Source organism: Bos indicus, chromosome 18, assembly GCF_029378745.1.
Source record: "Bos indicus isolate NIAB-ARS_2022 breed Sahiwal x Tharparkar chromosome 18, NIAB-ARS_B.indTharparkar_mat_pri_1.0, whole genome shotgun sequence".
Classification (NCBI taxonomy): Eukaryota; Metazoa; Chordata; class Mammalia; order Artiodactyla; family Bovidae; genus Bos; species Bos indicus.
In genome coordinates this window covers 34,983,349-35,000,969 of record NC_091777.1, presented here as the reverse complement: position 1 = coordinate 35,000,969, position 17,621 = coordinate 34,983,349, and the positions used below count along the sequence as shown (strand labels likewise).

Here is a 17,621-nt window from a genome sequence, read left to right as displayed (position 1 = left end):
CCCTTCTTGTCAGTCAAACAGTCCAAGTCAGGTCCACACCGGACTTCTTACTGTTCTCAGCACTGAGGTCGCGCATCTTGGCCTTCACCAGAAAGTCCTCCGGCCTACTTCCTTCAGAGGAGAAACTGAGGCAGCGCCCTGAGAAAGCAGCACCGTGCCCCCCTAGGTCCAGCTCAACCCTCCGTCAGCCTCCACTCTCTCGGGTCCCCACAATCCCCGGTCTCCTGGACCCCTGCCCTCCCACGCCGTGATGGCATGACTCGCAGCAGCCGCCGGGGCCCCAGCACGGGCAGGTGAGGGCGGGGCCGGAGTTGCCGGCGCCCCGCCCCCAGCCCCGCCTGGCTAGAGGCCTCGCCTCTCCGAGGCCCCGCGGCGCGGGCCGCCGCCTCCCCAAGCGGGAGCCGCCGTGCAGAGCGCCGCCGAGCGGTCAGCGGGCGGGCGCTCGCTCCGCCCCCTCCCGGCCCGCCTCGCCGGCTCCCGCCTCCTTCTCTCTCCACTGGCTCCCGCCTCCCTCCCTTTCCGCTGCTGAGGCGGCGGGAGCCGAGCCCGAGCGGACCGAACCGTGGCCGCAGCGGGGCGGCGGGTGCAGAGGCGGCGGCGGCGCTGGTGCGGGAAGTCTGTCGTCGTCTCCGTCGGCAGCGGCGGCGGCGGCAATGCGGCGGCCCTGCTGAGCCCGCCAGCTCCGGGCGCCGGGAGCCAGCCGCGCGAGGCGGCTCGGGCCGGGCGGCAGCATGCGGAGCGGCGAGGAGCTGGACGGCTTCGAGGGCGAGGCCTCGAGCACCTCCATGATCTCGGGCGCCAGCAGCCCGTACCAGCCCACCACCGAGCCGGTGAGCCAGCGCCGCGGGCTGGCCGGCCTGCGCTGCGACCCCGACTACCTGCGCGGCGCGCTCGGCTGCCTCAAGGTCGCCCAAGTGGTAGGTGCCGGGCGGGGCCCCAGGTGCGGGCGGGCGGCCTAGCCGCGCGCTTTCCCTCGCTGCTCCCGCTTCAGGGGGCGCAGGCCCGGCCGGCCTCCACCGCGCCCCGGGCTTCCCATCGTCCAGCTCCTTGCGCCCCCTCTTCTAGCCGGATCCCTGGGCCTCCGTCCCGCCTCCCCTGGGGATCCCGTCTTCCCCAGCCCTGCTGCCTCAGGTGTGCGCCTTCTACCTGAACACCTGCCCCCGGGCCTACCTGTCCACGCCAGTCTTCGCTATCGCGAGCCTCTTTCACTGTTGGACTTGGTGGTGCGCGGAACCCGGCGGGGGTCACGCCTTCCCCTGGGTGCTGCTGGTCATAGCAACAACTTGTATTAGGTTTTCGGGGGCCGCGCGTCCTCCACTCCTCCGAATCGTCCTCGTTTGTCTCTGCTTCCGCTACTGGGGAAGGTTTCTTCCCCCGGTGCCCAGCAGAGTGCTGAGCATATGGTAGACGCTCAAATAAATGTTGGTTGAATGGAGGCATGTAGTCTAGATGCATTGAGGGAGCCCAACTCTGCCCGCAGAGTCTCCAGTTTATATTGCAGAGGCTTTGATTCCTTCTAATTAGCCCAGAAGATAGAACCGGCATCTCTGAATCCTCCGCCCCAGCACGGTGGCTGGCATTGCCCAATTGGTACCCAGAGTTAAATCACTGCGGGAGGGCAGCCAGTTTTGGAGGTAATAGAAACAGAGAACTTTCTGTTGGGCTTGTCTATGGTAGAGCTCGTTCCTCAGAATACTTATTTTTAGCTTCCAGGGCGTTCAGGACAGTGTCCCCTCTGCCCCTCTTTTGTGGGTTTCTAACGAGCCTGTTTGGTTAGTTGCTTAGCTCTGTTGTGGATAGAGCATGCTCTTGTTGGGACAAAACTGTGTCCCGGTATTCCCTGACACAGGTAGGCCTTCCTCTGAGGCCCCTTACAGAACTTCATTGACTTCTCAGCCAGAGAAGCCATTTGCACGGACCTGCACGGTATATGCATTTTGTTTCTTCCAAGCATTGGTCTCCTTGTGCTTACTTGAGTACCTCGGTAAAGGTTCCTTGGGAATCTTTTTTATTTAACGTGAATATCCTTTCAATAAAGATCTCAGTGTTTGTAAATTGCAGAATCATAGCCTGTTTTATCTTTCTTTTGGGTGAAAGGCTTGTTCTGCTGATTGTGGGATGGTAGTTTTTGAAGGGCTCTCAGGAAAGACAAACAGAGCAGGTTATTCCTCTCTAGAATTTTAAACTGACCTTATCTGTTAAACTGGAATGTTCTCAGAGATATATTGGTTCTGGACTTAGGTTAGGCATTGCTGTTAGTAAAGAGAATGGAGAAGGTGGGGGAGGTGCCATTTAAAAGAGGCAGCTAGCTGATGTTTGAGTACAGCACAGATAATCACAAGTGAATAAGAGAGCTGGCAGAAAAGGGAACTTGGACCCAGGTGGAATTTAGGGATCTTGTTAAGTACCTTGCTTTGTTCACTCTGGACTTTTGAAAGTAAATAGACCTGCCACTTAAGGGATCTGGTAAAAGAATGAAATCCAGTAGTTTGTATAACATGTTAGCTATTACCTCATTGCTGGAATTTTGTCACCTAAGGCCATAAATGGAAGCCAGTGATAAATCGTATTTATCATTGCCTTTTTGTAAGGTGCTATTTTTGGTAGAACTTTACTTTTCATTTGGAAGAACTTTGGTGTCCAGCTCCTAAAATCTCCCCTAACTCTTGCCTCTAGAATTTAAACAGTGAGAGGTTGTGTTATATGTGGATGAGTGAAGGACAGGTATCTGCTTGAAGGGTATGGGAACATGAAATAGTCTCCCATGCATTTAGCTTTTCAGCCTTGATTAAAAACTCAGGGTTTTTAGGGGAAAAACCCTTCCACAAAACTCCAAGAAATTGGACTCTTGACTTAAACTGGAAAAGAAAATAAGAGTCGTTATGAAGATTTTTTTTTTTTTTTTTTTTGGCTGCCCCATATAGCATGTGGGATCTTAGATCCCTGACCAGGAATCAAACCCATCTCTCCTGCCTTGGAAGCACTGGAAGCTTGGAGTCCTATTCACTGGACCACCAGAGAAGTCCCTGAAGATATTTCTAAGATGTTGCAACATCCCATCAAGAAATATGTTTAATATAAGTTCTAATTCTGTGGCTTTTGTGCAAAGTTTGATTTTTTAAAATTTTGTTTTAGGCTTTAGAGACATTTTTTTGTGGTCTGTGGCCTATTGCCACCTGTAAGTCCTTGCTCCAAGTGTGGTTGGCAGTACTTCTAGCACCTAAGAGCTTGTTAGAATTGCAGAATCATAGGCTTCACCTCAGACCTTATGAATCATAATCTACAGTTTAGCAAGATTCGCCAGGAGTTCTCCTGCACGTTAGAGTTTGAGACTTACCGTTCTGTAATCATTTTTAGTGTTAAAACTTTATACCTGTGTATGCGTGCTCAGTTGTGTCTGACTCTTCATGACCCCATGGACTGTAGCCCGCCAGGCTCCTCTGTCCGTGGAATTTTCCAGGCAAGAGTACTGGAGCGAGTTGCCATTTCCTTCTCCAGGGGGTCTTCCTGACCCAGGGATCAGACATTTCTTGTATCTCCTACATTGGCAGGCGGGTTCTTTATCAGCTGAGCCACCAGGGAAACTCTATCATTTTAGCGTTAAAACTTTATATACAGGTATTGGCAATCAGTTCTCTGTCAGAACCGTAAATAGTCAGCATCAAGGCTGGGGTTCTTCTATAAAATGAGCCTATTCCTCCCTCAGAGGATTAAGAGGATGAGGTAATAGGTATAAATTAGCACCTAGCTTATTAGGTGCTTAGTTAGTGTGTAATAAAATGTTAGCTGTCACTGTTGCTAATTAATTAAATTAAAGAAACTTGATGAAAATGCCACCACAAAATTATAATTAAATTAAAAAAAAAATAAACTTTCACCAGCTCTCTGGTCCCTGTTTTTAAAAAAGTTTTATTTAATTGTTTTTGGTTGCGCTGCGTCTTCGTTGCTATGCAAGGTCTTTCTCTGGTTGCCAGAGAGGGGGCTACTCTTCATTTGTTGGGGAACATGGGCTCTAGAGCACATGGGCTTAGTTTCTCCGTAGCACATGAAACTTCCCTGACCAGAGATCCAGCTTGTGTTCCCCAAATTGGCAGGCAGATTCACATCCACTGCGCCGCCGGGGAAGTCCTAAAATTACATATTTGAACTAAAGATAGCTTACTTCCTAGTGATTTAAAAGTTAAATTGATCTTTTAAGTGGAACCTTATTTGATCATAAAACTAATCTGAAATAGCATGGAAATTAATCAGTGCATTTTCATAGTTTATATCTTTTAAAAATGAAACTCATACCTGTTTCTTCGCTGGGGAGAATATCTCAAACAATGTGAATGTACTTTTTGTAGGAAAACAGTTGGTTTAAGGTATAGATTTAAATACCTTCTTCTTCCTTTTGAATGTGTATTCTGTGAGTGCTTATTGGTTTTTAGCTGTTTTTAGCTCCCAGACATCATTTAATGAAACAGTTAATGTTTGTTTATTGTTTGTTGTTGTATTTTGATTTTGTTGTTTTCTCAGGCACACTTGGTTGAAAGCAGAATTGTGCTCTTGTGATGGGGAGGGGCACACTATCAATTATACCTTGATGTTAGGACAGTGTCAGAAACGCACAGGCCCTCGGTGGGACAACTTTCTGAGAAATAACAACAGCGGACATCGGTAATGAGTGCTTACTCTTACGGATGAGAACATTAGAGGCACAGAGGTTGTGACTCCTTTAAGGTCTCGTGGTTTGAACTGGGATTTGAACCCAGGCAGCATGCTCTTTAGGCTTCCCAGGTGGCGCTAGTGGTAAAGAACCTGCCTGCCAATGCAGGAGATATAAGAGATGCGGGTTCAATCCCTGGGTCAGGAAGATCCCCTGGAGGAGGGCATGGCAACCCAGTCCAGTATTCTTGCCTGGAGAATCCCGTGGACAGAGGAGTCTGGCAGGTTACAGTCCATAGTGTTGCACAGAGTCAAACATGACTGAAGTGACTTAGCATGCACGCACGTGGACCCTTTACTGCCTCCTGAACACATCACTTTGAGTTGTTCCACTGAACAGGACAGACCTTGAGTCTAGGGACATTTCTGTGGTCTTTGGTCCACCCTTTCGGGTGACTTTTGGGTGACCTTTTGGCTGACTTTTACACGCTGAAATGATACACTGTACAAGGGTTTTGATTCTCTGTGGCCATTGTCTCTAGGTGAGCAGTTCCTGTGTAGCATCCTGTTCCTCAGCCATTAGTCTTGCTCAGTTTCTGCAGTGAGGGAACGGGCCTTATCAAAAAATCCAAGACCAGAATCAGCATTTAAGTTCCTAAAACTCCCCTCAGTGAGCTCTTTTGCATCAGATTCCTTTCTTTCTTCTTTTCTTTCCTTCTTTCTCTCTTTTCTCTCTCTTCCTTCCTTCCTTGCATCACTTATATTAATGTTTTTGGGCTGTGCTGCCCAGCTTGAGGGATATTACTTCCCCAACCAGAGTTGGAACCCGTGCCATCTGCAGTGGAAGTGCGGAGTCTTAACCACTGGACCATCTGGGAAGTCCCTGAATCCCTTTCTGAAGTCCCTCCCGTGCCTGATTGACCTTCTGACCTTGCATTGCATTTGTCTAGGACTGTTTTTTAAAACAAAGTTGGGTAGTAGGTGATGTTTAAATTCAGACTTTAGTTCTGCTGATCGCCTTGAAATCTCTTAATCCCATTGTGTTTTGGCTTCTCCCATAGTAAAATGTGAGTGGTAATGACTGAACGTTTGGGGAATTATAAGAACTAAAGGGGTTAATGTTTGGCAGGTGCTTTCTTAGGTAACTCAGTGACCACTGTGAGTATTTGCATTTCAGGGTTGGGTAATAATGTATCTTTTATTTGATGGAAACTGTGTCAGTTTTTCATCCCAGGCTGGGGAGCACAGTTCCTGCTTCCTTGACTATACTGAAGCAGGGCGGGGGTGTGCAGAGAATGACAGGTGAAATAGTTTCACTGCATGAGATTCTCACATGTACCTTAAGGTGAGACTAGTTAGAATAGTTTTATTTTCCCTTGGGAATTTTGTTATCTTTGAAAGTTGTGTTCCTGCTCAAAAACTTGGAGTCAAAGAAATTCTAGCAGAAAATCGAAGATTAAAACCATTCATAAGTTTTTATGATGCTTAAAATAGTAAAATTATCATTCAAGGCCTCAGAAAAATGTCTAGTACACATCTATTTTATAAAACCAGACAAAGACAGTTCAAGAAAAGAACACTCCTTGGAGAAGGAAATGGCAACCCACTCCAGTATTCTTGCCTGGAGAATCCCATAGACAGAGGAGCATGGCAGGCTACAGTCCATGGGGTCGCAAGAGTCGGACACGACTTAGTGCACTGTCTCACCCCAGAGATCCTGCCACATATACCACAAAAACCAAACATCCCCCAGTGACCTTGGCCCCACTGTTCCAATCACTCCCAGGTGGGAATTCAGGCACATGTCCACAGAGGTCACAGACAACATACATACGGTTCTGTTATGTCCCATATATTACCCTTTCATGTCCCAAGGAAGACATTTTCTCTTAGAGATTTTCATTTAGTGTATCTTTAAAAAAATCTTGTGTTAAACTTGCCTCCATCTTTTTCTTGGGTAAGGACAACCCAGAAATGGCCCTTTTGTGTCTGTGATGTTGCCATTCACAGCTTTCTTGATAGGCCTAGTACAATCTTGAGAACAGGGTTGCTGTATGCTGAATGTCAGACAGTAGCTCTTAGCTTTGCCTATCTTAGGTAGTTATGCTGTGCATTTTTTATTGGTGTACCATGTTTGATTTGTCCCTAATACCTTTGAAGTTTTTCTGAGAAATGAATAATGCAACATGAACTTATTAAAATACATTTTAAGCCTTTAAAAAAAAAAAAAAAAGAAAAGAACACTCCAGACCAGTCATCCTCATGAACACGGGCACAAAAATCCTCAATAAAATGCGAGGAAATCAAATCCAGCAATGTTATGTAGAAGGAATAGTACCTCACAATCATTGTGGTTTGTCCCAGGAACAAAAGGCTTGTTCAGTTTTCCAAAATCAGGAGATAGAATCCACCATGCTAACAGTTTAAAGGGCAAAAAACACTTGATTATGTTAGTGCATGCAGAAAAAAAAACTTTTGACAAAATTCAGCATTCATTCATGATCAACGTTGCCAAGCAAACCTGGAAAAGGGCATCTGCCAGAAATCTACAACTAACATACTTGGTGGTGAGAGAATACTTTCCCCTTAAGATGGGGAGCAAGGCAATGAAGTCTGTTCTCACCACTGCTATTCCACATCCTACTGGAATAGCCAGTGCAGGAAAAGTAAATAGAAGGCATTCAGATTGGAAAGAAAGAACAACTGTCCTATTTGCAGATGGCGTGATTGTCTGTGTAGACAATCCCATGGGAATTTATAAAAAGAAAAGCTCCAAGGACTAATGTGTGAGTTAGCAAGGTCAACACACAAAAATCAATCATATTTTTATATCCTAGCAATAAACCACTGGAAGCTGAAATGGGGTGGGGGGCGGTGGGGAGCAGCCCATGTCAGTTACGATAGCCCTGAAACGAATGAAATAGGTCTAAATCTAATAAAACCTGTACGGGATCTGAAAACTATGAAACACTGAAGGAGGAAATCAAAGAGTACCGATATAAGTGGGCAGACGTGTTCATGAATTGGAAGACTCAATATAGTTATTAAAATATCTTTTCTCCACAAATTGATCTGTAGGTTTAACATAATCCCAGAATCCCAGCAAGGTGTTTTTTTTGTTTGTTTTTTTAAGAGACAAGATGATTCTAAAATTGATATGGAAAGTCAAGTTAACCAGACCGAGGAGTGGTGGAGGATTGATTTCCAGGGCAGAGGAAACAGCAACGTGGAGAGAGAATGTGGAGGTCAGGGGTGTGTGAAGGGGAAGGGGGACGAGGAGGGGTTCTGAGAGTGCGGACTTCTGTCTCTTATCACCTCGAGACTTTGGGCCGTTGCTTGTTCACTTCAGGCCACAAGCAGGTCTCCTTGTTTGTAAATCGAAGCTGATCAGAGCGCTACTGGCAGGGCACCTGTGAGCCTTCTGTACAAAGTCCTTAGCAGAGTGTGGCTCACACAGAAGTCACGTGAACCTGTGGCCCTGCCACATACCTCTGAAATGTCCCAGTTGGGGAACTGGGTGACCAAGGGTCAGGGTGGAAGGGAGACTTATTTTTCACTGTATGACTCTTCATCCTTTTGTATATCACATGCAAATATCTTCTTTTCAAATATTCCCAGGGCGTCAGCTGTCACTAGTTCTACCTCAGGATAGATTAGCCTTAAAGCTGTTATACCAACCATAATCTTTAGTTAACCTCTTATTACTTTCCTTACTTTGTAATTTGGAGGCCCTTGGGGAGAATGATTTCAATAATACAGACATCTTGAAGAAACTTGACGTTTAAGGAGTTTTTCAGTCTATCTTCCTGTAAAAAAAAAAAAAGCCTTCTGCATAATAGCAGGTGCTTAATAAATTTGTTGATGCTAATGGGAAAACTTCTTCCATTTGAAAGGAATTTACCCTATAGCATGGTGACTATAGTTAATAATACTGTATTGCAATTGTATTGCAATTGAAAGTTGCTAAGAGAATAGATCTGATAGGCACTCATCACAGGAAAAAAATTTTTTAACTATGTATAATGATGCGTGTTAAATAAGACCTACTGTGCTGATCATGTGGTGGTAATGTCTACATCATTATTGATACACATATTTGTATATAGAGATATTGAATCATTTTGTTGCACACCCTATTATAATGTTATATGCCAGGTAAATCTCAATTTAAAAAAAAAAAAAACATTGTAACTTAGAAGGAAATTAGGGAAAAAAATCTTAGGCAATGAAAAGAGTTTTGGAATTTTTCCCTTCCAAAGACTGCATTAGATCCCCTGATCATGGTTTCCCCTGATCATGGTTTCCCCTGATCATGATTTCCAATTTTTGCTAAAAGGAAGGATCCTTCGGTAAATGTCCTGCATTCTTCTTTTGAATTGTTACTATTTTGTTGTTGTTGTTGTTAAATTTCAAGGAGTACTTATACTAGATCAAAGGGCAATATCATTACATTTCTGAACATTTTTTTAAAAAATTATGAACTTTGTCCTACAACATACCTAAAGGTCTCAGTTTATTCCAAGTTACCAATGTGCATACCCACAAGAACCTCCAGTGGGAAATGGTGAGCTTGGTAAGACCTTTAGGACTCCTCCTGGGTCCCAGGACCAAATTAATTCTCAATTGACAGCTCTGGAAGACCTTTGTTCTTTCTTTCTTTAAAAAACAATTTCCTTTCACTTTTATTGACATATGTGTGTGAGTGCTCTGTCACTCAGTCGTGTCCTGACTCTTTGTGACCCTATGGACTGTAGTCTGCCAGTCTCCTCTGCCCATATGATTTTTCAGGCAAGAAAATACCGGAGTGGGTTTGTTTACTGAGATATACTTAACATAAACATTGTAAGTTTAAGGTATACAGCATAATGATTTAATTTACATACATCATGAAATGATTACCACAGTTAACTTTAATGAACAGCCATCTCACATAGATAAAAATTAAAGAAACAGAGGACTTGCCTGGTGATCCAGTAGTTAAGACTCGGTGCTTCCACCGCAGTGAGTGCAGGTTCAATCCCTGATCTGGGAACTAAGACCCCACACGGCATGTGGCACAGCCAAAAACAAAAAGAAATAGAAAAAAACTTTTTTGCCTTGTGACCAGAAGATTTCTTGATAACTTGAATAAATTCTTGATAACTTTCATATATAACAATAGCAATGTTAATTATATTTACCATATTATACATAACATTCCTAGTACTTATTTATCTTGTAACTAGAAGTTTGTATCTTTTGATTGCCTTCATTCCTCCCCTTCCATCTCTGGTAGCCACAATTCTGATCTCTTTTTCTATGAGTTTAAGTATAAGTGACCTACAACACTGTGCTGGGGCTTCCCAGGTGGCAGTACTTGGTAAAAAATCTGCCTGCCAGTGTAGGAGACATAAGAGACGAGGGTTTAATCCCTGGGTCAGGAAGACCCCCTGGAGGAGGGCATGGCAACCCACTCTAGTATTCTTGTCTGAAGAATCCCATGGACAGAGGAGTCTGGGGGGCTACAGTCCATGGGATCGAAAAGAGCTGGACATGATTGAAGTGACTTAGCACGTACACACTGTTAGTTCTTGTTATCTACAAGATAGAGTTTGATATTTCTATACATTTCAAAATTATCACTATGATGACTTTTTTTCTTAATTAGAAAGTTCTAAGAGCCTTTCCCTCGGAAAAGGCGATAGCACCCCACTCCAGTACTCTTGCCTGGAAAATCCCATGGACGGAGGAGCCTGGTAGGCTGCAGTCCACGGGGTCGCAAAGAGTCGGACACAACTGAGCGACTTCACTTTCATTTTTCACTTTCACGCGTTGGAGAAGGAAATGGCAACCCACTCCAGTGTTCTTGCCTGGAGAATCCCAGGGACGGGGGAGCCTGGTGGACTGCCGTCTATGGGTCGCACAGAGTTGGACACGACTGAAGCGACTTAGCAGCAGTAGCAGCAGCAAGAGCCTTTCCCAGGTCATGGAACCTCAGAGGATGCTTAGAGGGGTCAAGGGGTCAGGTGTACATGCCCTGTCAGATCCATGAGGCTTCTCCTGGTAGAATGAATGGGTGCTTTCCTGCATGCTGGAGAGAGGCATATTCCAGCCTCTGGAATTAGTGCTGTATTTACCTGAGCTCCAGCACAGGTAATGGGGTCTGTGATTCACCCCATTAAGGGCTGAGGTCTGTGTGGTGGCCAGAGCTGTTTATTTTCCATTATGGTCCATTTAGCTTCCTGAGCTGTTGAAATGACTGAAAATACCAGCATTCCGGCCTTCAACCCACAGCTATCACTCGCTGACTCTTTATCCTTACTCCCAGAAGTAGCTCCAGATCCTTTTGTAGAACGATGTCATGTGTCTTTAGAAAATAAAGTTGTTTATTAGAGTATAGAGCAACAGTCAAAGGCCTGATCATAGATCCTACATTTTCCCAGACAGTCCTGATTTCCTGTGCTGTCTCAGACTCTATGTAAGTACATCCTAAATTAAAAAAAAATTATTTTACTTTAAATTATGAAATAGTCCAATCATTGAAATCAGAGCAGCAAGGGCTCATGTATTGACAGTGTGTTCTGAGGTTTTTCCTTGGAATGTAAGAATATTCCTGGGGGACAGGCTGTACGTGCAGAAGAGATAAAAGTGGGTGAGACAAGCTGGGATTTGGATTCGTTAGCGGAGTGAGCCTTCAGTGAGTCTAGAATGAGGAGAATAGACCGGGAAAGGCAAAGAATGAGAGAACAAGACACCTCTGGCTGAGGGCATGGCCTCAGCATCTCATGTGGTGGCCAGGAGCCAATTTAAACTTTCAGAGGCTCAGTTTAAAGTGGTCCAGAGCTGGGACCAGGCCTGTAGCTGACTGAAGAGGGGACAGATGAGTAGTACAGAAGTCAGAAAGTGACACCTCTTTTGGGAGAAGAGCTTGCCTTTTTAGCATTTGGAAATCATCTTATTGTGAAACAGTTTAACTTCTTTTTTTTTTAATGCTATTTTTAAAGCTATAATGGAGGTAAGAAAATATCCCTTACTATTGAAAATATTTTTAGCATAGTCATGTTTAGTTGCTAACTCATGTCCAACTCTTTTGCAACCCCAAGGACGGTAGCCCACCAGGCTCCTCTGTCCATGGGATTTCCCAGGCAAGAATACTGAAGTGGGTTGCCCTTTCCTTCTCCATGAATTGCTCTTTCTTAAGGGCACCTCGAGGCTGGGAGAAAGATGTAAACAGATAGTTGCAGTATACCGCAGGGGTGATATATGTACAGATTGCTGTGGGCACGTTAGACTAGGAACATTACAGCGTGGAGGTTACAAGCGATCACACTAAAGTGGGATAGCCAAGATTCAACTTCAGGCTCTGCCAATCACACACCGGGTAACCTTTGAAACTGTTCACCTCAGAACTAGAACTTGAACCCATGCACGGGGACTGGAACCTGGCCAGACCCCACAGTCTTCCAGTTGAGACCACACACCTGATTTCAGAACTTAATGAAGCTCATCGCAGAAAGAATTCAGTGAGAGAGAAAGTGATAGGTAAGAAGTGGATTATTTAGAGAGAGAACACTTCACAGATAGAGTGTAGTCTATCTCAAAATGTAAGAACGGCCCAGTTTAACTTCTTGAGGGGGAGGACTTTTGTGTGAAAAATTCTCACTTAAAAGGAGGCCCAGACCTCATCTCAGCTCCTCCCGTGCGTGGCCTTGTGTGCTCACATGAGATGGTCGGGTCTGTTACTCGTTTTCAGAGTGGGGTGTCCCCTGGGAGCCCTAAGGTTATCAACATAGAAATGGGAGATGGAGAGTCAGACTGAGGGACTGTGTACCAACTGTATTTCAGAAAATCTCATAAGAGAGCCCAGCATCAATTTCTTTTTTTTTTTTTCTTTCTTCTTATTTTAAATTGGAGGATACTTCTTTTAAATTGGAGGATAATTCTGCTATTCAACAGTGTGAATCAGCCATAAGTATGTGTGTGTGTGTGTGTGTGTGTGTGTGTGTGTGTGTGTATATATGTATATCTTCTCCCTCATGAGCCTCCCTCCCACTCCTCCCCAGTTTCTTTTTTGACTAGGGTTTTAAGGTACTGATTATTTCACTTGACCAGAAACTTTGATTAACTCGTTGATTAACATATTCCTGTCTCAGAGTCTTTGCATTTGAAGTTCAGTCTTCCATAGACCCCCACCAACCCCTGCCGCCGACCCCTCTCCGCCATCCATCCCTTCCCCAAAATGCCCACTTGGCTCTGTTCTTCAGAACTGCTGTTCTTCTGCTCTGTCCAGGAGACCTTCCCTGATCACCCTGTCAAAAGTAGGACATTCCCCCAGTCCCGCTTTTTATCCCCTTCACCCTGCTTTACTTTGCTTTGCAGCATTTACTACCCAACTAGAATTTCAACTCCACCAGAGCTGAAGCTTTGTGTTTTGAGTTCCCTGCTATATCCCCAGTGTCTAAAACAGTACCTGCCCATAGGGAGGCCCTGAATAAACAGGTGAATATACATATTTGTTTCATAGAAGAAAGAAAAAAGTCGCAGTTTATGTAGTATTTAACATAGTTCCTAAAAGGTCCAATTGTTTGAAAACATGGAATCTATCAGAGAACAATAACATCTATTTCTAAGCAGATAAACTGGACTCTGTTGTAAACGGAAAATATTGGGGAGAAAGTATAGAAACAAAATGCCTTTGTAATTCTTTTTTCTTTTTTAAACTGTGAGTTTTAAAAGTGTGTAGAGTGCTACTAGGAAACAGAAGCTTTTGCTTAGGAGACAGATTTTTGTAAAAGAAGAGGAAACCATAAGAGGCTTTGCCAAACTTTCTGCTTAGGAAAGTATAAAATGAAAACCAGGGGTTCTGTAATTATTATTAAAGTTGTCTGCTTTCTGATTGACTTGCTGGGCGAGAGGGTCACTCAGGATCTGCCAAGTCAGTGTTTTGAAAATCCTTAGAGCAGACACTTAACACGTGCAAAGAAGTCGCAACTGAGGGTCCTTGTGCTTGTTTTTATGGCATTCTCTGATGAAAACAGAAGAATAGCAGTTCTGTGAGGCCTGAGAAAGGGAGGCCTTGATTTTGACTGAAGACTGCAGAGGCCCGTAGGAAATGCTGGTGTCCAGAACGATGTCTCTGAACATTTCAAACGATTGGTTCAGTTTGGGAATTCAGTGGGTTAATAAACACTTAAAATGTTGGGTTTAATCAAACGTGGATCATTTTGGATGCTTTCTTTCTTGCCACTACGATTTGATGACTGGTGCAGGGGAAGCCTTCATTTTTGTGGTTTCCCGTTTATTCCAGCACAGCGATGAAAAACAGTTTAAGGCTAAAAGTTTTTTGTGCCAGTGGAAAAAAAACAAACCTCAGGAACAATGGCTCTTCCAGCAGTAGTTGCTTCTTTATAGCTGGTCTACTTTCAACCATTTTTGGTCCAAGCCCTACACATTGTGTATAATTTCATATTAAGAGTTGGCTAAATAACTTTAGAGTTAGATCAAGGTCAGTGACTAGATTTTGGTAAAAATTCTAACATATTCTTTCCATTTGAAAAAAAAAAAAATCTGTGCTTTATATATGTGTTGAACACCTAGGCTGGGCCAGGTACTAATGTACATCCATCAGTAGGACACAAAGCCCTGCCTCTGAGGGGCTTGGAGGGTTTGATGTGAGGCAGAAAAGGTGCACCATCCGTCCTGACCACTGGAGCCAAGTGCTCTACTAGTGGCCCAGGACAGTGGGCTTGCTAGGAAGCCCTTGTGGGAAATGGACATATTTGGACGTTGAATGGCTAGAGCCTGGAACCAGGTATGGTGTGTCCTGTGGAGAAGTAGTATACCAGCTCCTGGGAGTCATGTGTGAGCCCAGGAAAGGGGTGAGAAGGAGGTACAGGTATGGTTCACCAGGCAAAGGTATGGATGGGTAGGGATGGGGGAGGGGAGGAGGGGGCACCGAAATGGGGCCCAACTTGTTAGGCTAATGAATTTGAATCTTCTGAAAGAGATGAGCAGCAGAGCGGTGGCTGTTGAGCACTTGCAGTGTGGCTAGGATGAATTTGAGGTGCTGTTGTAGTTCAGTCTCCCAGTGGTGTCTGACTCTTTGCGACCCCATGGACTGCAGCAGGCAGCCTCTCTGTCCCTCATAGTTTCCCAAAGTTTGCCCAAGCTCATGTCCGTTGAATCGGTGATGCCCTCCAGCTAACTCATCCTCTGATGCCCTTTTCTCCTTCTGCCCTCAGTCTTTCCCAGCATCAGGGACTTTTCCAATGAGTTGGCTGTTCGCATCAGATGACCAAAGTACTGGAGTTTCAGCTTCAGCATCAGGCCTTCCAACAAGTACTCAGGGTTGATTTCCCTCAAGATTTGACTGTTTTGATCTCCTTGTTGTTTGAGGGACTCTCAGGAGTCTTCTCCAGCATTGCAGTTTGAAGGCGTCAGTTCTTCAGCACTTGGCCTTCTGTAATTACGGTTCAACTCTCACAACCATATGTGACCCCTGGGGGAACCATAGCCTTGACTATATGGATCTTTGTCAGCAGAGTAATGGCTCTGCTTTTCAACACACTGTCTAGGTTTGTCATAGCTTTCCTGCCAAGAAGCAATAGTCTTCTGATTTCATGGCTGCAGTCACTGTCTGCAGTGAGTTTGGAATCCAAGAAGAGGAATTCTGTCACTACTTCTGCATTTTCCCCTTCTATTTGCCTTGCAGTAATGGGGCCAGATGCCATGATCTTAGTTTTTTTAATGTTTCGTTTTAAGCCAATTCTTTCACTCTACTCCTTCACCCTCATCATGAAGCTCTTTAGTTCCTCTTCGATTTCTGCCGTTAGAGTGGTATCATCCACATAGCTGAGATTGTTGATGTTCCTCCTGCCTGTCTTAATTCCAGCTTGTAACTCATCCAGCCTGGCATTTCTCATGATGTGCTCAGCATATAGGTTAAACAAGCAGGGTTACAGCAGACAGTCCTGTCATATTCCTTTTTCAATCCTGAACCAATCAGTTGTTCCATACAGGGTTCTAATTGTTGCTTCTTGACCTGCATACACGTTTCTTGGGAGACAGGTAAGATGGTCTGGTATTCTCATCTCTTTAAGAGCTTTCCACAGTTCATTATGATCCACACAGTCAAATATTCATTGAAAGGACTGATGCTGAAGCTCCAATACTTTGGCCACCTGATGTGAAGAACTGGCTCATTGGAAAAGACCCTGGTGCTGGGAAAGATTGAAGGCAGGAGGAGAAGGGGATGACAGAGGATGAGATGGTTGGATGGCATCACCGACTCTATGGACCTGAGTTTGAGCAAGCTCCGGGAGTTGGTGGTGGACAGGGAAGTCTAGCATGCTGCAGTGCATGGGGTCGCAAAGAGTCGGACATGACTGAGCAACTGAACTGAACACAGTCAAAGGCTTTGGTGTAATTGATGAAACAGAGGTAGATATTTTTCTGAAATTCCCTTGGTTTCTCTATGATCCAGTAAATGTTGGCAATTTGATCTCTTGTTCCTCTTCCTTTTCTAAACCCAGCTTGGACATCTGGAAGTTCTTGGTTTGCATAATGCTGAAGCCTGGCATGCAAGATTTTAAGCATGACGTTACTAGCATAGGAGATGAGTGCAATTGTCTGGTGGCTAGCACATTCTTTAGTACTACCCTTCTTGGGAATTGGGATGAGGATTGGCCTTTTCCAGTCCCGTGGCCCCTGCTGAGTCTTCCAGATTTGCTGACATATTGAACTTGAGGTGTGCATAAGTATAAAATACATGCTAGAGTTGAAAGATGTAATAGGAGAAAACCAGAATGTAAAATTATGTGTCGAAATGGTGATACTTTGGCTACATTGGGATAAATTAAATTTACTATTAAAATTTTCTCCACCTGTTTCTTTTTTTAAAACGTGAAACCATGGATCAAGGAAAGGTCTCCATTTTGGAGTCTTATTTTTAAAATTATTTGTTTATGTTTTTGTTGTGGTGGGTCTTCGTCGCTGTGCGAGGGCTTTCTCTAGCTGTGGATAAGGGGGCTACTCCTTGTTGCGGTGAGCTGGCTTCTCATTGCTGTGGCTTGTCTCATTGCAGAGCACAGGCTCTAGGCGCAGGGCTTAGCAGCTGCAGCTTGTGGGCTGTAGAGCGCAGGCTCAGTGGTTGTGGCACTCAGGCTTGGTTGCTCTGCAGCGTGTGAAATCTTCCCAGACAAGGGATTGAACCCATGTCCCCTGTATTGGCAGATGGATTCCTATCCACTGTACCACTGTGGAAGTCCACTCCACCTATTTCTTTTTACTTTTTAAAGTGTGACTGTTGGAAAATTTGAAATTACTCATGTGGCTCGTGTGTTTCTATTGGCCCTCGCTGGGTTAGAGAGTATGAGGAATGGCTTTGAGAAGGATGAGATGATCCAAGACCTGCTAAGAGACTTTGAGCAACTCAGGTGAGGATCAGAGGCGGAAAAGATGTGACAAGTGGGAGAGAAGAGGTGGTAATCATGTTTTATTATAACCCTTGTTTTTACTTTTCATTGTTTCTCAAACAAAGAGATATTGAAGCTAACATTTCTTGCACTTCTACTACGTCCAGACTGCTAGTGTTCTACATGTGTTATCTCATGTAATGCTCTTAGCAGTCCTACGAGGCAGATTCTTTACTGCTGAGGAAACAGAGGCTTACTGAGTTCACTCACTCCCTCAGAGTCCCCACAGCTAGTGAGTGGGGAGCTCACTAGTCTGCCTTTGGAGACCACAGCTGGACCCCCTACATGTGTGTGAGTCTATAATACAACCATTAGACGGGTTATGAGATTTGTTCCACCATCACTTGTCTGTCCTGTTGTACAGGGACTTAGCCCATTTCTGTTTTCCCTCGTCTGCCGGTATTGCTCTTGGTGGGCCAGGCAGCTTTAAGAGACCTGGCTCTCAGTTCTTGCACAATACATGAATCACGTCTGTCATAGTTGGGAGGGGTGGGTGGTATTACAGAGTGAGGCCCCTTAGTC

At 44.8% G+C, this 17,621-nt stretch overlaps 1 protein-coding gene across 3 annotated transcripts in view; it reads left to right on the top strand.

The window, feature by feature from the left end:
* Window positions 1-436: 436 nt before the first annotated feature.
* Window positions 437-17,621, top strand: part of CMTM4 (CKLF like MARVEL transmembrane domain containing 4) — an 80,030-nt gene continuing 62,845 nt past the window's right edge. The window contains exon 1 of one of the 3 annotated variants that reach the window (XM_070770710.1): window positions 437-917. In XM_070770710.1, the coding sequence (XP_070626811.1) occupies window positions 732-917 (186 nt within the window). In that variant the 5' untranslated portion in view covers window positions 437-731. The remainder of the gene's footprint in view (window positions 918-17,621) is intronic. The other 2 variants (XM_019979410.2, XM_070770709.1) reach the window with 2 other exon arrangements.